The sequence below is a fragment of the Rhododendron vialii genome, chromosome 7a (genome assembly GCF_030253575.1).
Source record: "Rhododendron vialii isolate Sample 1 chromosome 7a, ASM3025357v1".
In the NCBI taxonomy this organism is placed as follows: Eukaryota; Viridiplantae; Streptophyta; class Magnoliopsida; order Ericales; family Ericaceae; genus Rhododendron; species Rhododendron vialii.
In genome coordinates, this window is record NC_080563.1 from 2,540,955 (window position 1) to 2,566,361 (window position 25,407).

A 25,407-nucleotide genomic window follows, 5' to 3' on the forward strand; every position below is an offset into this window, starting at 1 on the left:
TTAGTCGAGGTGTTGGTAAATTGATCCAAACACCTGAGTTTACAGAAAAAAAAAAACAAAAGAGGTTCCCATCCTCCTCAGAGGAAAACAAAGTTGATTAACCTTGAGATTTCTCAGGGTGCATCCCATGGTCAGCATTAAAAATGATCTAAACCTTCCGTATCGTGTTTTGAAATTTTTTTTGAAAAATAGTAGGAGTAATAAATAGAGAGAGATAAAGAGAGAAATATTGAAAGTAGGAGAAATCTAGGGGTATTTTTTGAAAAATTCTTTTTGAAAATGGAAGAGAACAAAGCATAAAGCACTCGTTATTTCATATGCAATATTTGGTGTATTTTATGCATATTGTTGCGTTTGTTAAGCAAATTTTTTGGTTTGTGAAAGAAACAAATTTTGAAAAGTATATTTTCATAAAGCTGATTCAACGAGGAAGTTGTTACGAGTTAAGCTTTATGCTAGATAAAATCAACCTTTGGAGTAGCAATTTTTAAATTCTCTATATTTTGGACCCTCGAATTTGTACATATTTTTTCTATGGCTGAGATTTATGGGTAGTAAGACTAAAAATATATTTGAAAAAAATGAATATTTGGAAGAAGGATGAAAGAAAAACTAAAATTGATATTTTCTAATCTTATTCTGATTCCTAATTTTCTAATTTTTCTTACTTTCCTAATTACAGTTATCAGTCAAAAACAATTACCGTTCTCTCTCTCTCTCTCTCTCGTTAATTCAAAAACGGATTTCAATTTTGAATCCAAAACTGTTTTCTCTCTCACACACACAAGTTTACCGCTCTCTCTCTCTCTCACACACACACACACGAATCCTCACATAAGGGTGTCTGCATTGCAGACCTCCCCTTTCTCGACCAAATTTTTATAGCATTTTTATCAAAAACTGATCTGATCGAGCCCTTTCGGTCATTTTTTTGCTAAAGTACCCTTAAAATCACGTTCTGAACACATTGAATGGCTCGAATCATCAAAATTTGGTCGAAAAATGGGAGAAAATGGAACGTCCACATTTTAAATAATATGTGGGCCCTGTTATTTTTTGAAATGTATTCAGATTGCTAATTGTTTAGTTGATTGAGTGATTGAAGGAAAAAATTGATTAATTATACATTTGGTTATTTGATTCATTGCAATATGTTAGTGGCAGCAAGTGTATTGATTTTGTTGCATCTTGAAACTAAGTCATAGTTTCATCTTCATCAGGTTGAAAGTTGAAAGCCAACGAAAATATACATATGCATGTGTTTTTGCATTGGAGTTAATTTTCGTATTCAACTTAATTTTCTATAATACATAACACAAGGGTGTATGACACATCCATACTTAATAAAAGACAAGTTGTTGCAATGAATGATTACTTTGATTCAATGGTTTAGGCTCATTCTTCTCCTTTCAATAAAGTGCTCACACTTTTTGCACATATTACCCAATTGTCGTATGGATTTATTTACTCATAACAATTGTACATTAATGTCTATGTGATTTTTCAAAAAAAAAAAAGAGAGAAGAATATCAAAACTTCCTAGATTCTGTTCTAATTTGAAGAATCTATATATATAGGGGAGCATTCCAGGAACACAAAAGAGACACTCCATCTCAACCATTGAAGTCAATGGCTGAGATTAGAAGTTCACAAAGAATTACTCCTGGCCGCAAAAAATTACTCTTGGCCGCGAAGAATTACTCTTAGCCACAAAGAATTACTCCTAACCACGAAGAATTACTCCTAGCCGACAAGAATTACATTTGGCTGCCGATAATTACACTTGGCCGCAAAGAATGACTTATGGTCTTGCAATTATTTGCGGGCCAAGAGTAATTCTTAGAGGCCAAATGTAATTTTTGGTGGCCAAGAGTAATTTTGTGCGGCCAAGAGTAAGAGTAATTCTTGGCGGCCAAGAGTAATTCTTGGCGGCCAAGAGTAATTTTTTGCGGCCAAAAGTAATTCTTTGCAGCCAATAGTAATTCTTCGCGGCCTATTCTCTTTCTTTTTAACTACTAGGTAAGAGAACAAAATTGTTGGAGTTTCATGATCTGTCTGGTATTGAAGATTGTAGATATTTTGTTGGAGCCTTTTGGGTAGATAAAGTTTCAAACTCTACTACTTACTTGGTTATATATAATCTTAGAACCATTTTGTTTTCTATTTTTCTAGGTCAGTTAAATAAATAAGTTAGATAGGGATGTCACTTTTGAGTGAGTGGACATTCAAAAAATTGAATTCGAGTTGGAATTCCGTATGATTATACATTCTTAATATCTCTTATGCTATCCCTGAATGCAACGAACGGAATTATACAAAATTGGTAATATTTGTTGTGTTAGACTATTTTATGAACTTGGTTAGATGGATCATGTTTGAAGCTTATTCTTAACATAAAAATTTCCGAGAAGTAGATTTTGTTGGGAGAAGAAAAAAAAATTTAATTCACGGTTATTTGTAACGCTCCTCTCGCATAAGGTGAGATCATATGCATATCCGGGACTCACCTCATGTGAGGTGACGTTAAAAACAACAGTTGTATATAAAAGAAAATTCGGAAAAGTGGAATTTGATACTACATTGACTATGTTTAGAAAGGGGAAATTACTAGTTTGAATATAATTTACAAAGAGGACTAGAATGTAAAAGCCATTTCTAAAGGAGATGGGAGTATTATTTTCACAAAGTATATTTGTCCAATAAATTTTTCACTTTTCACAAAGGCAAATGAAATAAAACGAACAATTTCAATTACTCAATCAAATACATGTCATACAGTGCTAGTCGCAACGCACTCGTAAACGAAAGAGTTTTCACTATAATCTGACATTATTGTGATATGACCATTTCGTCCTTGACGCTCACAACTTCTTGGAAACTATTTGAAGCGTAGGCATCATTGTTTTTGTGAGGGGGAAGGCTGAGATCACAACTTTTCCTCTGGCTCTTCCGGTTTCTAAATATCGAAAGGCTTCAACAACGTCGGCAAAATGATATGGACCGGTTGGATCAATTACTGCCTTCAGCTTTTTGCTCTCTAGGTACGGCCTTAGCTTCTCCAAAATATCCCCCGAAACTGTCAAGCCTGAATAAATTGCTTTCGGATTGGATGGGGGCCACGTTATGTCGATGATGGGCGCGTTGTCCTTAGCCACCACGAACGAATTCTCGGTGTCACCTGAAAATTTCAGAAGAAAATCAACCAGAGAAAAGTACATTTTAATGGAAGAATTTCGAAAGTCTGTTGCTTCAAAACTTTTAGTTACTGCTTCTTGAAGGGGAAACCAAAACTAGAACACAAGTTAGCATAATTGGTCAACTGGGCTTTTTTGGATAACCCTTTTGCAAGATTCACAGGGCAAGTTTGACCTTTTGCTTCATTTTTCAAAAGCCAAATAAACTGAACTCTGGAAATACCAAAAGAAGTAACTAATGGAGGCTTCTGAAATTGTCTCTTTCTTTCTTTGCTTTTCCTCTCCATTTCCTTGACTAATGAAACAATCCCTTAACCAGTTTTTTTTTTTTTTTTTTCCAATAATTCAAGTGTCCGGACCAGCTTAGACTCACCTCGACTAATCCTGGGGAACCAATCCTACCACAACCCTTTACCACCAGTTTTTGTTTCAGTCAATTCTCAGTTACCTTATTCTAATGAATGATCAATACTTTTCCCCCTCCGCAGTCAAAGTCACAAATGTGAATTTTCTCTCACGAAACGTTGGGAAAACATAGGTTACCTAGAAAGTGAACAAAAAACTCAACATGTGGTCTTGATTCATATCTGGTGCAGGGGGATCAAACCAAGACTGGATCTGAACCACAAGTTGATTTTGTATGCAAGTTTCTGCATACACAGTATTGCCCCGAGGAATTCCTCTAGTGTACAGATAAACTGAAAAGAGGTGAAAATAGTACCAATTGTATCATAGAGGAGATCAAACTTGTCCTCAAGTTCCTCATACCGAGTCTTGGTATAATCAACCACCTTATCGGCGCCCAAGCTCTTGACAAACTCCACCTTTGCAGTGCTAGTCGTTGCGACAACCAGTGAGGCTTCATAAAAGTGCTTGGCTAGTTGAACCGCCAAGGTTCCAACCCCGCCGGCACCACCAACTATGAAAACTGTCTGCCCCTCTTTGAAACCTCCGGTCTTGAAACCTTCCATCGCTGTTTGGACTGCTAAGGGCAAGCTCGCTGCCTCCTCGAATGAAATGTTTTCTGGCTTTTTTGCCACTAAATTCTCCTCCACCGCAATATACTCTGCTAGCGTCCCAAGCTGCTTTAGTCTCCCATCTTCTGAGCTGGAATCTTGTATATTTGCATAAACCTCATCACCTATGTCGAATTTTGTAACGCCACTGCCTTTTTCCACCACCACACCTGCCATATCGCAGCCAGGAACCGCCTGCATCGACATTTCATACTCTGTCCATGACCACAGCACCTTGTATCCTAATTAGAACTGCTACATCAAAACTAAGACTACGGAAAACTCACCTGAAAGTACCAGATTATGAGTTAGGGTTTGTGATTTTTGTAAGTTTAAGGAAAATTAATAAATGAATATGACAAGTCAACTCAAGGCAAGAAACTGGCAAATAAAATGCTAAATGGTCTTCCACCTTCGCTATAAGTTTACATATGCCTGAATGTGAACTTCTAGATCATAATCAAAATTACTGAAAAATCAATCGAAAAAAATAACTTATGTGTGAGTTTTATGAGAAGCAAGTAGAGTCAATGACCGGATCAAAAAAAAAGGTAGAGTCAATGACATTTTGTGTCAAATAAGATGAACACATTGATTTGATCATAATTCATAACAAGTCAATTGATTAGATCCACCACTACTGTTGCACAAACACGCGCACTATTTGCACCATCATAATTCTCTACTCACCGGTAATTCTATTGGAGCGATAGGCCGTTGGCGGATCTTACAATCAAACGGATTCAAAGCAGCAGCGCGAACTTGGACAAGTAATTGGTTATGTTTGAGAATAGGAAGTGGAAATTCCCCTAATCTGAGGACTTCCTTAGGACCATGCTCTTCATAGAGCCAAGCTTTTTGCATCTCAACAGGTTTGTCTTTGATCCCCATAAGGTTGGTTCTGAACAAATGAGCTTGATGCACAAAAGAAATGGAGATATGGGGTATATATCTAAAGTATAGTGGTGCTATGAGCAAGAGTTTGAAAATGTGGTGGTTCGTTTGGATCCATTGAAAAATAGGTGAGAGCAAAAAAGAAAGAAAGAGGAGTGGATAACAGATAGTGGTGTTGATGCTTGATTGGAATGTTAAAAGTTATCTTCTATCTTATCATTTGCAGATCAAGTGATCCTAATCCTTGAGTGGCACAAAGACAAAAACATGAGAGGGAATATAATGGTAGTTTTATTATCATGCAAGAGAGAAAACAAAAAAGAGTGATAATTGCAAAGAGGTTGTGTACTTCTGTGTGTCTAATGATTGTAAACATGAAGAAAGCATCAACAGATAATGAAAGATTAGCAACCATCATGTTGTGAAAACTCTGAATCTACTCTGCTTCTGTGCTGAGATGGATCAATCATTTGAATGGTAGTTAACATCAATTAGGACATCCTAACAACTTTTTTTTCTAAGCAAAAGAATTTATTAATCTTTATAAAGGATTACAAGGATTAAAAGGATGAAGGGAACACCGGCAAAAAGTTTCCCAAGACCTAAAGGAAGGAAAGACGCCAGCCGAAAAACCAAAGAAAACCGACCTGAAAAAAGCCAAGAACCTCGCGAGCCTCAAACCCAAACAAGCAACCCGAGACCAAAACACCAAAACCAAACCGAAGACACCAACCCAAAGATATCCGCACACAAAGCCCGAACAAAGAAACAGCCAAAATGAATGGTAGGACATCCTAACAACTGTTTTTTGCTAAGCAAGAGAATTTATTAATCTTTATAAAAGATTATAAGGATTAAAAAGATGAAGGGCACACTGGCAAAAAGTCACTCAAGACGCCAGCCGAAAAACCAAAGAAAACCGACCTAAAAACAACCAAGAACCTCGCGAGCCTCAAACCCAAACAAGCAACCCGCGACCAAAACCAAACCGAAGACACCAACCCAAAGATATCGGCACACAAAGCCCGAACAAAGAAACAGCCAAAACTACCTAAATCCAAAAGAGAAAACCAAGCACAAAAGCAAACCAAGGGGGCAAACCTAAGGCCAAAAGATGAAACCGAAAAACAACAAGTCTTGAAGTTAAAACTCCAAGGAAAGAGAGGCGCCTAAGTTCCCATTACGTACATTGGATATATTTGTCAATGATTTTACTTTCTAAGTTCCCATTAAGTACCGTGGTTAGTGTTTTTATGTCGTGGAGAGGTCGCCCAGAGTCGTACTAGTTTTGAGGGCAATTTTTTATCAATATGGGGGGACAAGTTCTCTGCACGTCCAAAAGGTGAACGATCCATAGCATAAAGATCACAAGAACACATGGTGCACTTGAGGCACCAATTGCAGGACAATCACTCAAAAGAATCTTGTCTAAAACCTCCAAAAAAAAAGTGGACATCATGCTGTGAGGAATTTGTCAAGTTCTGACTTCTGACTTGTGAAACCCAAAGGAGTTGGCTCAGAGCCGGCCCTGAGCTAAAACAAGTGTTGTGGTCGCTTTAGACTTTCAAAAAATTTTGAATTGTAAGGCCCCTCCTACTTTTTTATCCTTTATTATAGTCCAATACAAGAGGCCCTATTTTTTAAGCCCCCAACAAGTCAGGGCTGGCTCTGAGTTGGCTTGCGGTCAAGGCCTGGGTCATAGAAATTTGCTCCCTCTAAAGGTTTCAGGTTCGAAACATCTCAAGTGCTATCAACTCCTTTGGGGCCAATCCATCCGGCACTTTGCTCCAGCTTCAATTGAGCTCCCTTCAAGGTGGTGGAATTGAGCTCTCAGGATTAGTCGATCGACCAGTAAGCTAAGCTTGTGATAGATGAGCTGTTTGTGCTCTGTATCCGAAGCACGCTAAACGGGGAATGTCCCAAATAATTACTCTTCGCTGGATGGACGTGATTATAACTGAAACGGACATTTACCTAAATCATTAATTCTACAATGGAATGGGATTCTGCCGGTCAGTCCCCTAGTTGAAGGGTCCTGTTCGAGACTTCGATGATCGGAATTGTTCACTTTTTGAAACTCACAGAGACGATCACCCGTGTAAAAAATTATATTCATTGATATGTTTTCGAAATACACTGGTGCTGCAGAAAAGTAAGAGAAGTGAAATTTAAGACTCAGAAAATATAAATATGTGGTGACCACTTATCAATTGATGCTCGATGACTATGATTATTGACGTGGTTGAACACATATCAACAAAATGAATGCTGGAAAAGTCCAAAACGGCTTTGGACCGGATCGTCCGGTCCCATTCGGAACCGGAGAGGATCCGAGTGCATGTTAGTAATACAATAGAGAATATCTTTTTTACGGAGTATACCGTGAAAATGGGTTTAAGGAGCTCAATCGCGTGCGTCCAAAGTGTTTTTTGGATGGTCAGGGATTGAAAACCAATTTTGACCGGTAAAAAACCGGTCAAAATTGAAAAGCAATCTCAGCTATTAATTGCGGAAATGGACGGCTGCGATTGCACGAATCTGCGAAAAACTTGAGGCGTGAATAAGTTTCTCTCGATACAATAATATGGGATGACAGGATATTTAGCCTCATCTCGTACATGCGTTGTGAGTCCCACGGTTTCTGGGATCCTAAGCGAACAATGTGTAGAGATCCAAAAGCTACGTCGAAATCATCATTATAAGGTTGTTATTGAACGATGGAATGTGAGGAGAGATTACTATTCCGTGCTAGAGGAACAATGTTCGTATTTCTCGCAGAAGTGTGTGGGATTCACACGCTTTAAAGTGAAACCCGCACATTTATACAAGAGAAGAAGAGCGTTGCTTCTACGGCACAAATAATTTTTCGAATTTGATTGCCCACTTCTTGTATTTTTCTCCTTATCGCAGCTGATCACTTGTTTGAAGCCGTAGGGGTTGGTCGAGTGCATGAGTCAACTCCTAATACAAAGCACATTCTCACGCGGCTGAAATTTTGCAGTCTCGAATGCTCGTAGATGCTTTAGAATTAGTTAATATGCACGTAAACTATTCCGAACGCAAATTAGTCCTGACATGCGATTATAAAAAGAAAAAGAAAAAAAAAAGTCCCAAACCTTTGATAAACAGGCATTTTAAATTGTCCACATTTGGGTCCAAGGTGCAGTTTGTTCGACTGAACTAAAGTAAGGAAACACATAACATTATCCCCCAATTAGTTTATTTTGCATAAAATGGAATAACACACTCACTGTGTATTTATCCGCAAAAAAAAGTTTCAACAAAACAAGAAACACAGTTTTCTTATTTGGACAAACAAACGGGCCCTTAAGTTGTAAAATAATAACAATGTGGCTGGGAACAAGGAGGGTCTAATCCAGTGGGGTCAATCCCGTATCGTATAAAATGATACACATACCTAGGTGTTCTGTATAGGCCAAAATACCAGTCTGTATTGGTTGATACCGGGACCGAAATCTTGGCCGGTACAAAAATACTTGTGTATTTTTTTTTATCTTGCTAAAAAAGGCTTGAATGTTAAGATAATTTAACAAAACTTAGAGTTTATAATATGTTAATCATCTTAGTTTGTTATTAGGACTAATGTTAAGGTATATCAAAGCGTTAGAATTTATTTTATTTCTCTACTTTAAATTTTTTGGTTATTGTAAATATGTTAATATAAAATGTATGTTGCGGTTAAACCGGATCAGTACTAAGATACACACCGATATCGGTATGTACCATCCCTATAGAGAAAACCGTATGTTTGCCGGTACGGAATTGACAACTTTGAAATTTTCTTTTGTTATTACAGTAAAACACAACTTTCAGTTTAATCATGTTAATTTGATGTGCATATTACCTTCTTTTGTTCTCTAGCCCATCATCATTGGTAGCCCAGGCCTCGTCCCCCGTCTTGGCAGGAGCTAGCGGGCTTCGGCAGACCCAGATCCAGCTCTGTTGACCCATTTCTGGCTTCAGTCTAGTTCAGCCCAGCCATCTTAACTCAATGAGTTGTGCTAGCTGCACAGTGCACATATCGTTTTGGGACCTGTTTCGGGTCTCACAAGCATGATCGGAGCCGGTCATTTGGTTTATGGTCCCTGCAAAAAATAAGTTTTATCAGATACCGGTAAAAGCCTTTACAAAACATTCAACTTTGTCCTAGAATTTGGCCTGAATTCTGAGACAAAGTTGGTTGTTTCGTAAAGGCCCTACCAGTATTCAGTTGAAATGATTTTTTACAGAGGCCCTAAATAAAATATTTTAAACAAAATGAACGGCTCCGATTATGTCTGTAGGATCCGAAACGTGTTCTAAAACGATATGTGCATGGAGTATGTACTCCATTATCTGTGCAGTTAGCATTAGTGTAACTGAATAGTCTTTTTCCTATAGTTCTTACGATATGTAATTTTTATAGGTTTTTTAAAAATTCCATTCACTCACTTATATGAAATTAGGACTTGTTCGAATCTATCTATCTATGCTATATACTAAATATTCGCAAGACACATTGCATTTTATGAGGTAAATATAAAATTAAACTACAAAAATTAATCTAAACGGGGAATGTCCAGTAAGCTAAGCTTGTGATTAGTCGATCGACCAGTAAGCTAAGCTTGTGATAGATGAGCTGTTTGTGCTCTGTATCCGAAGCACGCTAAACGGGGAATGTCCCAAATAATTACTCTTCGCTGGATGGACGTGATTATAACTGAAACGGACATTTACCTAAATCATTAATTCTACAATGGAATGGGATTCTGCCGGTCAGTCCCCTAGTTGAAGGGTCCTGTTCGAGACTTCGATGATCGGAATTGTTCACTTTTTGAAACTCACCGAGACCATCACCCGTGTAAAAAATTATATTCATTGATATGTTTTCGAAATACACCGGTGCTGCAGAAAAGTAAGAGAAGTGAAATTTAAGACTCAGAAAATATAAATATGTGGTGACCACTTATCAATTGATGCTCGATGACTATGATTATTGACGTGGTTGAACACATATCAACAAAATGAATGCTGGAAAAGTCCAAAACGGCTTTGGACCGGATCGTCCGGTCCCATTCGGAACCGGAGAGGATCCGAGTGCATGTTAGTAATACAATAGAGAATATCTTTTTTACGGAGTATACCGTGAAAATGGGTTTAAGGAGCTCAATCGCGTGCGTCCAAAGTGTTTTTTGGACGGTCAGGATTGAAAACCAATTTTGACCGGTAAAAAACCGGTCAAAATTGAAAAGCAATCTCAGCTATTAATTGCGGAAATGGACGGCTGCGATTGCACGAATCTGCGAAAAACTTGAGGCGTGAATAAGTTTCTCTCGATACAATAATATGGGATGACAGGATATTTAGCCTCATCTCGTACATGCGTTGTGAGTCCCACGGTTTCTGGGATCCTAAGCGAACAATGTGTAGAGATCCAAAAGCTACGTCGAAATCATCATTATAAGGTTGTAATTGAACGATGGAATGTGAGGAGAGATTACCATTCCGTGCTAGAGGAACAATGTTCGTATTTCTCGCAGAAGTGTGTGGGATTCACACGCTTTAAAGTGAAACCCGCACATTTATACAAGAGAAGAAGAGCGTTGCCTCTACGGGACTGGGAGACCCAGCCAAGCAGGGGTGCTCGGCAGGGGTGCCGAGCGCATCTCAACCGTCCAAAAGTGTTTTGGACGGCCCGGATGCAAAGATACCGAATGGATTTAAAAAAAAAAAGAAAAGGAAAAGGAAAAGACGTTTCGATCTGGGCCGTCGATTTTGACATGAACGGCCGGATTGGCCGCTCGGCAGGGTCCCCGGGTCCGCTTCTACGGCACAAATAATTTTTCGAATTTGATTGCCCACTTCTTGTATTTTTCTCCTTATCGCAGCTGATCACTTGTTTGAAGCCGTAGGGGTTGGTTGAGTGCATGAGTCAACTCCTAATACAAAGCACATTCTCACGCGGCTGAAATTTTGCAGTCTCGAATGCTAGTATATGCTTTAGAATTAGTTAATATGCACGTAAACTGTTCCGAACGCAAGTTAGTCTTGACATGCGATTATAAAAAAAGAAGAAGTCCCAAACCTTTGATAAACAGGCATTTTAAACTGTCCACATTTGGGTCCAAGGTGCAGTTTGTTCGACTGAACTAAAGTAAGGAAACACATAACATTATCCCCCAATTAGTTTATTTTGTATAAAATGGAATAACACACTCACTGTGTATTTATCCGCAAAAAAAAGTTTCAACAAAACAAGAAACACAGTCTTCTTGTTTGGACAAACAAATGTACGGGCCCTTAAGTTGTAAAAGAATAACAATGTGGCTGGGAACAAGGAGGGTCTAATCCAGTGGGGTCAATCCCGTATCGTATAAAATGATACACATACCTAGGTGTTCTGTATAGGCCAAAATACCAGTCTGTATTGGTTGATACCGGGCTTGAACTGAAATCTCGGCCGGTACAAAAATACTTGTGTATTTTTTTTTTTATCTTGCTAAAAAAGGCTTGAATGTTAAGATAATTTAACAAAACTTAAAGTTTATTATATGTTAATCATCTTAGTTTGTTATCAGGACTAATGTTAAGGTACATCAAAGCGTTAGAATTTATTTTATTTCTCTACTTTAAATTTTTTGGTTATTGTAAATATGTTAATATAAAATGTATGTTGCGGTTAAACCGGATCAGTACTAAGATACACACCGATACCGGTATGTACCATCCCTATAGAGAAAACCGTATGTTTGGCGGTACGGAATTAACAACTGAATAGTCTTTTTCCTATAGTTCTTACGATATGTAATTTTTATAGGTTTTTTAAAAATTCCATTCACTCACTTATATGAAATTAGGACTTGTTCGAATCTATCTATCTATGCTATATACTAAATATTCGCAAGACACATCACATTTTATGAGGTAAATATAAAATTAAACTAAAAAAATTAATCTCAGCTACTAATTTCCATCTTTCCCAATTACTTTTTTTACTTAAAAAAAAAAAAACCATCTCAAACTTTCCCTTATGTCAACTTTCTATTTAGAGTTAAACTATAAATCGATGAGGGTCAATATTATTAACTATACATAAATTTTCTCATGTGTAGCACAGTTGTGTTTCTTCATACTTGTATGAGAGAGTTTCAAATGTCTACTCAAATTATTGGGAGATATGTTTTGTCTTTTAAAAATGCATATACTTACAACATGAATATGTTTATTAGAATATCTTATTGAATATATCCCTTACTAAGAAAATTAGAGTCGGGGGCTAGGACCGGATATAACTTGTGAATGAAAATTCTATAGAAGCTTGGTGGCATAATCTTTTGCTTGAACACTTGTTTCCATCGTGTTCTCATTCCTCGCTCTCGCAAATTGTAATAGTTCAGAATGTTTTTGCAAGTACACTTACACACACAACTTACCTCGTTAATTGGAAAATAGGGGAAGATATTGATGAAATAAGGGTATTTAAGTCATTTACATGCCAAATTTAACATCCAAGCACAACTTGACGGGAGGGGAATCTGTAGAATAGTTTAAAAATCAGGGATGACAGTGTAATTTCTTAAACCTCAGAGGAGGTCAGTAAATTGGGATTTTTACCCTTCATAAAAGGAAATGGGAAGAAAACAAATTCAGGCGGCCACGTCCTGACGTCCAGTCCCTCGGGTCAGGTTAATCGACCTTCTCGATCATCTCTTTCGGAATCCATTCTGAGACTTGACTTTCACGCAATCCACCGATGAAACTCGTCGCGATCTCTCGAACATGGTAAGCTAACCAGTAAACCCCCGCCCTCCCCCGCTCTCTCTCTCTCTCTAGGATTTGACCAATTCAATGTCAGAATCCACTTCCCAGACATGAGCATCTTCAACTTCAAGGGCATCGTCGACTCCCTGACCTCGGTCTTCTCTGGTTCCTCTTACGAGACTCAGCAAAACCCTAGCTCCTCTAATTCGACGACAATGGACGGCGTCGCCGCCGGGCTTTCGGTGTCGAACGAGCGAGCAGCGTATAAGCTCAAGGGGTACCTTGATTTGGCCACGGAAGAGATCGCCAAGGCCGTTCGTGCCGAAGAGTGGGGTTTGGTTGATGATGCGGTTGCTCATTACCAGAATGCCCAGCGCATATTGACGGAGGCCTATTCAACGCCCGTGCCCTCGTACATCAGCTTTAGGTACAAAGTGTTTTTCGTGACTCGTGTGTTTTTTTGTAATTCACGTGGTCGGGCAACTTACACGCACGCCGACTAATTTAGAGACCTTTCCCACCGTCCACTGGCGGGCCAATTAAAGCCGGAGCAAGCACCCTGTTATAAACCAATTTATGTAGGGTTGCAAACGAGCCACTCGTTAAGGCTCGGCTTAACTTGTTTTGTAATTGAGCCAAGCTCGAGCTTGAGTTTTAGGCTTGTTACTAAACGAGCCGAGGTTAACACTCAAAAGCTCGGCTTGGCCAGCAAAAACCTCGGTGGAGGTCAATCAAAAGTAGAAAAGTTCAAGGAAAGAGGAAGTTCCAAGTCAAGAGGCATTCAGCCGTTTAAAGAGGCTCGTTAAGGAAATCAGCCGTTTAGCCGAGCTTGAGCTCAAATTTTTGGCTCGTTTAGTAAACATGCCATGCTTGAACACTATAAAGCTTGGCTCAGCTTGTTTGCATCCCTAAATTAACAGCAGCTACACTTATAATAAACACCCTGTTGTAAGTCCAATTTAAACTTTTTGAAGTTTGATCTCCTGATGAAGCTGCACATGTGTTTTGATATCTTATTTTTTGATACTATGTGCAAACCTTTTTCTTGCCGTAGTTATGGATGGATTAATAATGGAATTGGGTTGTATGGTGTATCATGTATGTTGTTGTCGTAAAAAGTGATGTCATCTTACTAAATGGCACTAATGGAAGGAGTAATGCTTAATTAGCTATGTACAACCTGTACGCCAGCATAATCATTTGGGTATAAGTTCTTAAACCAATTTATGACAGCTACACTTGGAGTAAACAACGTGTTATAACCCAATTCATACTTTTGGACGTTTGATCTGCTGATGAAGCTGTACAGGCCTTTTGATTTTTATGTCAACACTATAAGCATCCTTTTTATTTTCTTGTCTACGTTATGGAAGAATTAAGGACGTGGGTTCAATGGTTTATGTTGTCAGAATCACAAATGATATTACTGTTTTAGTGAATGGAACTAATGGAAGAGGTAATGCTATATTAGCTATTTTGAGTGAAGCATTGAGGTTAAATGGGTTGAACTTAAGGTGCCAATAGAACTGAATATTGAGAATGTAAATTTAGTAGCAATAGTCAATAGAAGCACTACAAACCAAGATGTGAAGATCCAAAACCATGAGTGACCAAGAAGTGATTTTTTTGTTATCTAGGCTTTATTTTTTATGAGCAACGAGGACAGAGATATTGGGGGTGATTAACCCATAGAATCAAGGTAGTTTGAATATAGTGGAGGGGTGTTATGGCGTACTGTGCGACTGGCATAGACTTACAAAACTGAGAGGAAGTTGTACAAAATGACTATAAGGGAAGCTACGCTATATGAAATAGACTGTTGGGAAACTAAGAGAACCCATAGATGGTTGCAATGAGGATGATTAGGTGGATGTGTGGAGAGGTGGGAGGTTAGTTAGAAATAGGAGGATGGCTTGGGCACTTGTCATGTGTGATTAATTTGGGTTGGAGTGGAATAAAAGATCTTCCAAAGGCAGAGAGAAGTCAGATTTGAGACTTAATAGCTTTTTTTTTAATTTACTCTTTTACGGTTGGTTTTTTAGGTATGTACTACGTAGTGCGGAGCCTTGATCTTATATTATACAGATTTTATAGATTTGCTTCATTTGAAGTCTCGACTCTTGACGTCCTTTTTGCTACTCATTTTGGAGTGAAACTGGGAATGTAGTTTCATACTTATCTACATGGATCCCTTGATGCTTTGTTCCATATACATTGGCAATTGACAAGAGAAGAATTTAGGAGTGCGAACTGTAAATGATGGCATTCGTGAATACCATCAATCAAAGATTAGTTGAGAGAGGATAGATTAAGGCGATTTGATCACACACAGCTAAGATCAATAGATGCACCAGTGAAGTAAAACTGCACGATTTCAATTAGTGGAGATGCTAGGGGAAGGAAAAAGACATGAAGTGTTTTGGTGAAAAGATATGAAGTAAAGTGAACCGAACACATAGCCTCCCTTTGACAGCATATTGCCAAAGTGGATTAATGTAGCTGACCCCATTTGACCAGGACTCGAGACTTAAATTGGCTTGGTTTAGTTATATCTTGTGCTTTTAACTTAATGTTGATCGAGAAAATAAATTAGGTTGATTTTTCGGCGAGGTTCAAGCTGGTCCTTGTTTTGGCAGCACTCAGTTTTTAATCATTAAGCGTGCATCTCTAATGGTTGTAAAATGCTAGAACAGATATAAAAAAGTTGGCTGGACTTCATGGTGCTCATCTTTTCATCCATGGTTACCATCTCTATTGGTTATGCTATCTGTTCTTATCCATAGAATTTAAACCTAGGTTTGTTGCCTTCTGCATGTTGAACTCATATGCTTCTTTCTTTTGGTATCAGCGAGCGTGAGAAGGTGAAATCTTATCGCCAAAAGATATCAAAATGGCAGAGCCAAACTTCAGAAAGACTTCAAACTCTGAGGCGCCGATCAGGTTGGCTACATATACTTTTCTTCACAAGGCTACAATTAAAATTATTTTCTTAGTCTGATATGGATCTTGGGATACTGCCGACAGTTTTTTTTGCCTTGTGGTTATGACCTCTCTCTCTCTTATTTACTTTATCCTCAGGTGTTACATCCACATCTAAGGTATGGACCTGCTCAACTACGTGTGAGAGTATGTATAATGGTTTTCTTAGTCCAATATACTTGCTGACTGCTGGCACATTGGTGTTTTCAAATTCTGTTTGCCCTGGAATATTTGTGGTAGCTGTCCTTTCCCTTTAGTTAAGATTAAGCTTCTCCTAAGAAAAACACCAATAAGGTAAACAAATATACTACCCTGACTACGAACATATGAATAGACTTAATATCATCTGAATAATTTGGATCTTTGTGCGTAAAGCTAGTATACACAGAAAGTTTCATATCTTATCCTTCAGTCTTGAAAGAGCACGGGCAAGATTAGTCAAATAATAGGCTGGCAGTTCATACGAGGGAGAGGAATAGATACTCTAGTTATGTTATTATGCAAGGTATGAAGTTGGGAACTGGTAAAATTTTGGGGTTATCTACGGTGTTAAGTTATACATGAAAATATGTGAGAGGATGGTCGAGCCATGGTTAAGACTTGAAGAATCAATAAAAGATACGGAGTAATAAATTTGGATTGGTTTCTAGAAGCTCAACAAAGTAAAGTATTTGTTTATTCATATGTCGAATAGTATGTTACAGGGAAAGAAGTAGGATATTTGTGTGGTTTTGTAGACTTGAAAGTGTATGGGCTCTCTGGTACGAATGTTCTTCGCTAATAATTTTTGGTACTTAGTGCGAACCAGAGCTTTCTTTCGCTTTTGTGATATTCAAATTTTTGGTAATTCTTTAGCTTTTTGGCATTTGTTGGTCTATATTAGATTGTTCATGTAACTTTTGTTCTAAATGTTATCCCTGCAGAACACCCTTAGTCATGCACAAACCATAGCAGATCCATCAACGAAGTCTTATGGTAGTAAAGATACATTCCAAAAGTCTACTGGCTCCCCTAGATATGGTTCGGTTGTGAAAAATCAAACGGAGAAAGTCGTAAGCTCCAAACCTGTTCAAGGATCTGGTTCTGGTTATGATGCGAAATTAGTTGAAATGATAAATTCTGTAATCGTTGATCGGAGTCCTTCTGTTAAATGGGAAGATATTGGTGAGTCTCTGCAGCATCCTTACTTCTGATTGTCACTTGGTTTCTTTGGTTTGTCATTTCTACGTTACGAAGTTGTTGTGTTAATTATTAAGCTTGTTTGCAGCTGGCCTTGAGAAGGCAAAACAAGCTTTAATGGAAATGGTAATCCTACCAACTAAGAGAAGAGACCTGTTCACTGGTCTTCGTCGGCCTGCTAGAGGTGGTGTCTTGGAAAAACTTACCTTCAAATAGCCAAGTTTCATACTCGAACTAAACTTCATTAAGATCTTGCATTTGCTCTTCAGGTTTACTTCTTTTTGGTCCACCTGGTACTGGGAAGACCATGCTTGCCAAAGCAGTTGCTTCAGAGTCTGAGGCAACCTTTTTCAATGTATCCGCATCTTCCCTAACATCAAAGTGGGTATGTATCTCTCTTATTTTTCCATTTTAAGTTTGTGTTTTTAGAGGTTTTCATGTTGTAACTCATTTCAAAGTTGAAGCTCTTGTTGATATTACTTTGAAATAGGTGGGAGAAGGTGAAAAGCTTGTTCGGGAACTCTTTATGGTTGCTGTATCCAAGCAGCCATCAGTAATTTTCATGGATGAGGCAAGTTACTCTATCTGCAGAATATTAGTGAGCTTTGATTTCCCTGTGTTATATGCTGGTTCTATATGACATGCTATTGGTGTATCTATAAGGAGAAGCAGACATTATCTTTGATGGAGGAAGAACAAAATTGGTTCAAAAGTCTTGATTATCCTCAAAACCTTATTTATTTCTCAATCTTTTTGAGCGTAATTTTGTCTCTTGTATGGTACCATTTTTGTGTGTAATTTCAGAAGCGATGGAATGTCATGGCATAACTGGGTTCCCATCACTTCTTAAACATCTAACCATAGGCTTCATAGTTAACGGTGAATGAAAAAATGTTCATGCATGGTTAAACTCAGATCTAGAATCTGAAAGCCGGTGGTTCCATACCGTACCTTTATAGCGTCCTACTCATTCTGTCTGGGATTATTAGGCTGTAGCATGTTATCTTTCCAGCCACAGAAGATGCAGATATTCATTCCTGTTGTAACTTTGGGAACAGGACAAACAAACAAAGCCATTATAGCATTTGCTGCTACTGACATGGAAACTTAGAATGTAGATTGTGACCAAAATTTCTTCAGCATAATGTTGTATTCAATTTCTCATATTTTGGAGGGAAATTATGAATCAGGGAATCAAAAAAAGTTTTCTAGATTTGGAAATTCTGAGATGGATATTAGCATATGTTAAATTTAGAATTTTAAAATGAGGAACCATTCTTGAAAAGTATTGTGGAAGAAATTGTTTGTTGTCTGTTAAAGCATGCGATGGGAAATCATATTATGAGTTCAAAATCCTACAAATTTTATTAGATCAACCATCTATTCAAGAGTCCAATACACCTGACCCACCCTCTCAACAAGAGTCCTGTGGGCTGCTAGAGGTGGAACGCATACTTTTGTATTGGGCGGGTTGGAGAAGGTGGGATGGATACTTCTGTTTTGAGTGTTAGTAGTTACGTAGTTAAAAGTTGTGTGGGGCAAAGGCATACTGTGTGAACTTGCTCCAGGAAGAACACATACTGCGAGTTGATGATTACCAATTTGTTCCCGTAATTCATCCCATATACAGTAATGCTACCCACACAGATTTTGTGCACAGATTTTTTGTGGGGCCCATTACGGGTCCCACACAAATAATCCGAGCCGTTCATTAAATGTAAAACGTTTTTTCAAGGGCTCTCGCAAAAAATCAGCTCAATCCGATAACTATAAGTCTTTGATTCAATCATTTAACTTTTCATTATCCTGAGATTCGAATGAAAAGTTAAATGATTGAATCAAGCATCTATGAGTATCGGATTGAGCTGATTTATTGCGGAGGCCCTTGAAAAAATGTTTTACATTTAATGAACGGCTCAGATTATTTGTGTGGGACCCGTAGTGGGCCCCACAAAAAATCTGTGCACAAAATCTGTGTGGGTAGCATTACTCGTATCAATAGGGCTCTAGCCTCCACTCGACAGACTCCCGAATTCGAAAAACTAGATATGGCTACCTATTTGGGAATCCCTTTAAACATTTAGGAAATTTCTAGTTCTCCAGTACAAGGAACTAACATTTTACTGATTCTATTATCCTTGAAACACCAATTTGTAGACATCCACATATGTGGGAGAGTAATGCTACCCACACAGATTTTGTGCACAGATTTTTTGTGGGGCCCACTACGGGTCCCACACAAATAATCCCAGCCGTTCATTAAATGTAAAACATTTTTTCAAGGGCCTCCTCAAAAAATCAGCTCAATCTGATACTCATAGATGCTTGATTCAATCATTTAACTTTTCATTCGAATCTCAGGATAATGAAAAGTTAAATGATTGAATCAAAGACTTATAGATATCGGATTGAGCTGATTTTTTGCGGGAGCCCTTGAAAAAACGTTTTACATTTAATGAACGGCTCGGATTATTTGTGTGGGACCCGTAATGGGCCCCACAAAAAATCTGTGCACAAAATCTGTGTGGGTAGCATTACTGCTATTGATACTAGGTGGATGAGGTTAAAGTTGTGGTGTGAATAATTACGATTTAATGTTGGATTCATAACGATGTTTAACGGTATAATATGCTTGCAGTCTTGATCATTCTTGCCATTTTGGTGGCCGTCTGCTGGATACTTGACTTCTTTCTTGCTCAGTAGCAGACTTCACTTTGTCTTCTGGAGCATATATATCTATTTTTAAGAAGACACTGTTAATTGATTTTTTTGTTTTGACCTTGTTAGCAGATAGATTTCTTTTTTATATGTTCCTTGTTAGCAGATAGATAGCATCATGTCCACGAGGGTGGCCAATGAGCATGACGCAAGCAGAAGGTTGAAGTCGGAGTTTCTAGTCCAGTTTGATGGGGTGACGTCAAACTCCGATGACCTTGTAATTGTGATTGGTGAGTAGTATTCCGAATAAATGAAGCCTAAACTCTTCTATTCGTATCAGTCGTGTAGACTAAGAATCAATTTGAAGATCTGCTACCACTAGAGGTTGTACCTATCTAACCGATCGCGTACCATTAGAACCTTTTATGCTATTCTTTTCCATCTACATCTTGTTGCTATTATTGTCTTGTAGCTGTCATGTCTGTATAAACTGAACCTTATACCTTGAGTCATCATCAGTATTTGTTGAATATTTGCTCCTCACAAAGCTTTCATGATATTCGGGTAAAAATAATTTTGCCCGACCCATGAACATCATGAAATTTCTCCTTTGATGGGTTGGAAACTTGGCATTCATGAGAGTGTGATGCTTTGACATGTTTAGATTCACTTGTAATTATACATGCATGCTTATGTTTGAGACTATGGAAACAATTAGTGGAATTTTTTTATGTTGTTATTCGAAGAGTTAGGAACTTATAAAAGTGTCCTGAAATGAATTGTTTTAATGTTATGCATGTTTATGCTTTGAATCATCCTGCTGGTTATTTGATCCTAGTAGTTTGATTTGATGAATCAAGTCTATAACATCTATTTGATGCAAACATTTAATTTTTGACATTTGTTATCTGCAAGTGGCTCATGTAGCCGACCCCAAGTGATTGGGACTTAAGGCTCGGTTTGGTTTGGTTATCTGCAAGTGGCTGATTTACCGAGCAATAGGATTTACAAATTACTCATTAATACAATTGAATTCAGAGATCAACATACATGTCATTCCGTGGATAGTTTGGGGGGTCAACGACTGCATTATTTTTGCGAATATTTCAGGAGACTTGAGGTCAGGCTGTCAAGAGAACTGAAGTAATCATTAAGGAACAGCGCCACAATACGGTTTTGGGAGGGGATCAGTGGATGTGGGAGGCTTTTAGCAGGCGCATGAAATTTGTTGCTGAATAGGGAAGCAGAATAAACTTTTGAAAAGATGTATGGTGTGGCGATACTTTTCTTTTTGAGGAGCTTTCCAAGACTTTAATGCATTCCATGGGATCCGAATATATGAATGCTTAGGTCTTAGTCCTACTATTTGGCGATGGCGAGGGGTCGAGTGGCTTGGGAGCAGAGTTTTTTGGGCCCAGTCCGAGGTTAGGAGTCACAGTCTGTTGTTTAGCTTCCCCAAGTTCTTCAAAGTTTATAGATCGATTGGCAGGGGATGGCTCAGATTAGATGCAGTAATTTCTCAGAAGGTCTTCAGGGAAAGCGTTCCATTTCAATTTTACTAGGGAGCAGTAGCATTTTCCCTAGGACGGTGTTGTCCTTTGTCTGGATAACTGCTTCAATTCTATTCTTACCATTAATCTTGGAAGGAGGAGCTTCCTGCTTCCTAACTAGTGTTGCATGTGTCGGAAGGCTGAATCATCTGTGGTTACTTTATCATCCTTTCAGTGGTGGAAATAGAGCTTTGGATTTTGCTGCAGTCTATTTTGCAGTTAATTTTGTTGTCCTGGCCTTTGTCAGCACGTTCTAGCAGTCTTGGAAGGGATTGCTCTTCTTAGGGATTTCTAAAGGCTTGAACACAGCACTTTTTCAGACATCAGAATTCCAATACATAGATTGAAAGCTACCACAATTCCTAGTTTCTATTTTTGGCCTAAATTAAAATTTTGTGAATCCTCCTCCTTCACACTTGTAAATACATTTGCGGAGCTTTCCTTGGGTGAGGGCGTGTATCACAGGTTCAGCTCCTTTTGGCGTTTGTTGTGTAATGTAACTGAGTAGAAATAGTGTCTGTTGATTATGTTCTTTGGTCATAATCTATTTTTCTTTCCTCTTTGTTAACTCATCTGCAATGCTAATGTAGGTGCAACTAATAAGCCGCAAGAGTTGGATGATGCAGTTCTCAGGCGATTGGTTAGTGTGCCTTCACATGAACTTTCTGCAATCTTTTAAGAGCTTTATTGCAGGCGTTAGTTAAGTTTCTCCTTTTTTCTGAATCTTCTTGGTTTATTTTATGAAATTCTAGCAAGTAGCACGTGAGTTGCAAATTGCCGCAGACACCGTGCTAGCACCAAGATAAGAATTCGGATAATATGAACCTATGCATTTGGGCCACAGCCAATTGTTACCCTTGTAGCAACTGTAGTAGTGGCAAATTTTGGATCTTTTATGGTGTTTGAGCCTTGAGGTGAGTAGTGGGAGGAGCTAATGCAATTAGGCATGTTTGGGTCTTGCCTGACTCAAATTTCTGATGCTTTGTTGTCCTGACGTAAAAAGTTAACAGGCATTATGATTGTTTATGATGTCTAGATTTTGGATCGAAACTCAATCGACCAGCAGGATGAGTTGGCAATTAATTGTTAATTTCCAAATACCCTACCACTTTAACTTGAAAAAATGCTTAGAAGTTAGAACACTTTTACCTGTCTGATGGTTCTACCTGTCTGTAGCTCGGAATATTTCGTCATATATTGATTTTTAGTCGTGAAACTTGTGTATGTGGTTTGTATAAGTTCAAGTACAAAACATATATACACACATGTATTTGAAGTCGATTTCTCTGTGTGCTTATGACACTTTTGATTTTGGAATCCTGAGGCAGGTGAAGAGAATATACATTCCACTACCCGATGCCCATGTTAGGAGATCTCTATTGAAACACAAACTCAAAGGCCAAGCTTTCTCCTTGCCTGGTAAGAATATGTTGAATTTGAGAACTGATTTTACATCCACGAGTTGGTGCTATCTGAATGATCCCATTTTGTCATTCAGTGACGTAGCACCCTTCATGAACCAGATGTTAAGGATACTGCAGCGGTGCAGCATGCCTTTTCGTTTTTCGTTCCTGAACTCGCAGTAAACTAATAAAGGCATTTTCATATGTTTTGGAGAATATTAGTTAACTCTGTAGAAAGTTCCAAGAAATGGTGGAGTGCCCCTTAATCTTACTGTGGTGAGGGTGGGAATCACACTTGTCATCTTAGAGGGGTGTTTCCAAAAGTGTGTAGCAGGTGGTCTTTCTAGTGTTTCTTCAATTGAAGCACGGATTGGCACACAGTCACATTGGAAGCTACACGTTACCATTCCTAGATATGCACACTCCCACAGATACAGATACAAACAGGAAACTAGCTCTCATATGCATGCTGAGGTGGTCATACTTCATTGCTTTTATTGCCTGCCATTTTCTCTTCCCCTCCTCTTGTTAGGCTTCCTGTGTTGGTTTGCGTAGGAAGTCAGGTTGCCTTAATGAATCTAAACATGCCTCGAGTCTTAGCAAATTGCACTAGTAATACGTGTGTTCTGGGTCTGTTGGCAGAGATTTTTTCATCTCCTCTCACGTTCACCTCTTGCATTAGGAGTTTCAGTCGTTATATTTGCCATGGGTTGCAATAGCACACAAAATCCTAAATACCAAGTACTGAATTATTGCGGATCAAAAAAAAAAAAGTACTGAATTATCAGACACTTGACAATTTTGCTGAGTTAATTGTTATTGCCATAGCGGAGATATTACTGCATTAAAGATCATTTTTTTATCTGGAAGTTAGAAAGTCCTCTTTGGGATTAACCCTGTCCTTGTGAGCTATCAAGGAATACATGTAGTGTCTTTTGTACATGCTGGTTGATTGCTTTTAACTGCTATTGAGGACGATGCAACTTTAGTGAATAACTTGCATTGTTATTCTTGCAACAGCTGGAGATTTAGAAAGACTTGTGGAAGGCACAGAAGGTAAGGCTGTTTTCAATATCATAGATTTCGACTAGAGTGATGGTCGTATGCCAAATTATACAAGTCATTTAGTTTGTTTTTTTTCATCGTAGGCCAAAACAAATAGTTCCTCTGTCAGCGTATCATTGAAAGCTAGTTTTTTTTGCTAGGCATAGTTGAAAGCTAGTTGCCGTATCCTCAAGCCACTCAGGGGACTTAAGTTATTAATGAGGCTTGATTACCAATTAGTGAATATAATTATCCGGACTTAAGTTATTAATGAGGCTTGTTTACCAATTAGTGAATATATTTATCCTGCCAACACTGACCTTACTTTGGTCAAATAAAATTTACTGGTTGGCTACTGTCAATGTATAGGATATTCTGGAAGTGATCTACAAGCCTTGTGTGAAGAAGCTGCAATGATGCCAATTAGGGAGCTTGGTTCAAATATTCTCACCATCAAGGCAAATCAGGTATTCCGGCTAGTAATAATAATTTTTTTTTTTGGTAAACGCTAGTAATTATCTACTTAATGTATTTCGTGTAGTTCTGTTTCCCAGGAAAGTAGCACTTGTCCTCTTCTTGAGACACTTCTAATTTCTTGTAGTTTTTATTCCCTTGGAAAGTAGTCAAGCGTGCGGTGGATGCAAAAGTAGATTTTTCAAAGTTCTACTTGGCAGTTATTTTTTTCTTCAGTTTTCTTTTATGCATGTTTTTCCGGGATGATTGGAATCAAGGTATCAGATGCATCCCGAAGCGCCCTGACCATCTTTGGTGCTATATTCTGTTGTGTTTGCATGGTTTATTTTTCCCCCCCTTGTATTTCCATCCCGAAGGTAAGAATTTTAGTGGACTATTTTGGTTTTTGTCTTTAGTAGAGTATAGGGATCAGTCATTGGCATTGTTGGTACTTGGTATTATCCAGGCCTCCATGATCTGTCTCCGCTTTAACCAAATGCCATGCTTTCACTGATTTTCTGTGGAACTTGTGTTGTTTTTTCCCATACACCAGGTCAGGCCGTTGAGGTATGAAGATTTTCAAAAGGCGATGACTGTAATTAGACCCAGCCTGCAGAAAAGCAAGTGGGAAGAGCTTGAACGGTGGAACCAGGAGTTTGGAGCTAATTAGCTTCGTACATGGCCTTCGCAGTATCTGCCTTTGCTATGAATTGGTGTGGAGCTTATTTATTTTGGCCGTGGAATCCAGATGCAACTGTAAATGTGCAAGGAGAAAAAGCAGCGTTTCAGCCCCAAGATGTACAGTACTTGTGAATGCAAAACCTCAACCTGTATTTGTCACCCTAATTTATATCTTGCGGCATATCAACTCTCTGCTCGTACCACACAAGATTCTTTGTCTACTCGAATAAAAGTATTTATAGCCCCGCTGTAATGAGTGCTGTTTTGACTTGCCGATGACGAAATTTGTTTTTAGTGTGTATATATTTTCATTAGGGATACAGCATTCGATAAGAAGAGAAAAATGGAAATGTTATTTATCATGATCATTGTTTTACATTCTCAATAGGTTTTTCTTTTGTGACCTCCTTCCTATCACAGTGCTTATCCCAAAAAAAACCCTCATCTCATGAATTACTCAATCACTAACAGGGATGAGCATATATATGCAGGGCCTTTCCTTCAAAAGATGCTTTCAGAAATTTACTGAACGTGGGATTTTCGAGTAGCTTCGTAATGAAAACAATATTCACCCCTATGTTAAAGATCTTATATT

At 38.3% G+C, this 25,407-nt stretch overlaps 2 protein-coding genes across 7 annotated transcripts; one reads left to right on the top strand and one right to left on the bottom strand.

Annotated features, from left to right (window-relative positions):
* Positions 1-2,691: 2,691 nt before the first annotated feature.
* On the bottom strand, positions 2,692-5,217 carry LOC131334028 (2-methylene-furan-3-one reductase-like). 2 transcript variants are annotated; one of them, XM_058368893.1, is made up of 3 exons: positions 4,901-5,217; positions 3,916-4,405; positions 2,692-3,178 (listed from the first exon to the last, which is right to left on the bottom strand). In XM_058368893.1, the coding sequence occupies exons 1-3, from the start codon at positions 5,099-5,101 to the stop codon at positions 2,862-2,864; spliced, it is 1,008 nt and encodes a 335-aa protein (XP_058224876.1). In that variant the 5' UTR covers positions 5,102-5,217; the 3' UTR covers positions 2,692-2,861. The 2 variants fall into 2 exon arrangements, with proteins under 2 accessions (XP_058224876.1, XP_058224877.1); XM_058368894.1 differs by having other exon boundaries at positions 3,916-4,452; positions 4,901-5,041.
* A 7,532-nt stretch (positions 5,218-12,749) lies between these two features.
* On the top strand, positions 12,750-25,174 carry LOC131333115 (uncharacterized). 5 transcript variants are annotated; one of them, XM_058367461.1, is made up of 14 exons: positions 12,750-12,886; positions 12,960-13,292; positions 15,714-15,805; positions 15,944-16,080; positions 16,768-17,008; positions 17,112-17,207; positions 17,293-17,408; positions 17,514-17,598; positions 19,852-19,971; positions 21,822-21,871; positions 22,560-22,650; positions 23,655-23,690; positions 24,048-24,145; positions 24,685-25,174. In XM_058367461.1, the coding sequence occupies exons 2-14, from the start codon at positions 12,976-12,978 to the stop codon at positions 24,799-24,801; spliced, it is 1,596 nt and encodes a 531-aa protein (XP_058223444.1). In that variant the 5' UTR covers positions 12,750-12,886; positions 12,960-12,975; the 3' UTR covers positions 24,802-25,174. The 5 variants fall into 5 exon arrangements, 4 of the variants coding, with proteins under 4 accessions (XP_058223444.1, XP_058223445.1, XP_058223443.1 ...); XM_058367462.1 differs by having other exon boundaries at positions 12,974-13,292; XM_058367460.1 differs by having other exon boundaries at positions 12,761-13,292.
* The last annotated feature ends 233 nt before the right edge of the window (positions 25,175-25,407 follow it).

Excerpts from the sequence above, each read along its gene's own strand:
- LOC131334028 (XM_058368893.1), bottom strand. The coding sequence starts at position 5,101 with ATGGGGATCAAAGACAAACCTGTTGAGATGCAAAAAGCTTGGCTCTAT. Across the intron at positions 4,406-4,900 it reads TCGCTCCAATAGAATTACCG|GCGGTTCCTGGCTGCGATAT; the intron begins GTGAGTAGAGAA and ends ATGTCGATGCAG. Across the intron at positions 3,179-3,915 it reads TCTCCTCTATGATACAATTG|GTGACACCGAGAATTCGTTC; the intron begins GTACTATTTTCA and ends TGAAATTTTCAG.
- LOC131333115 (XM_058367461.1), top strand. The coding sequence starts at position 12,976 with ATGAGCATCTTCAACTTCAAGGGCATCGTCGACTCCCTGACCTCGGTC. Across the intron at positions 17,009-17,111 it reads TGTTAAATGGGAAGATATTG|CTGGCCTTGAGAAGGCAAAA; the intron begins GTGAGTCTCTGC and ends GCTTGTTTGCAG. Across the intron at positions 22,651-23,654 it reads CCAAGCTTTCTCCTTGCCTG|CTGGAGATTTAGAAAGACTT; the intron begins GTAAGAATATGT and ends TTCTTGCAACAG.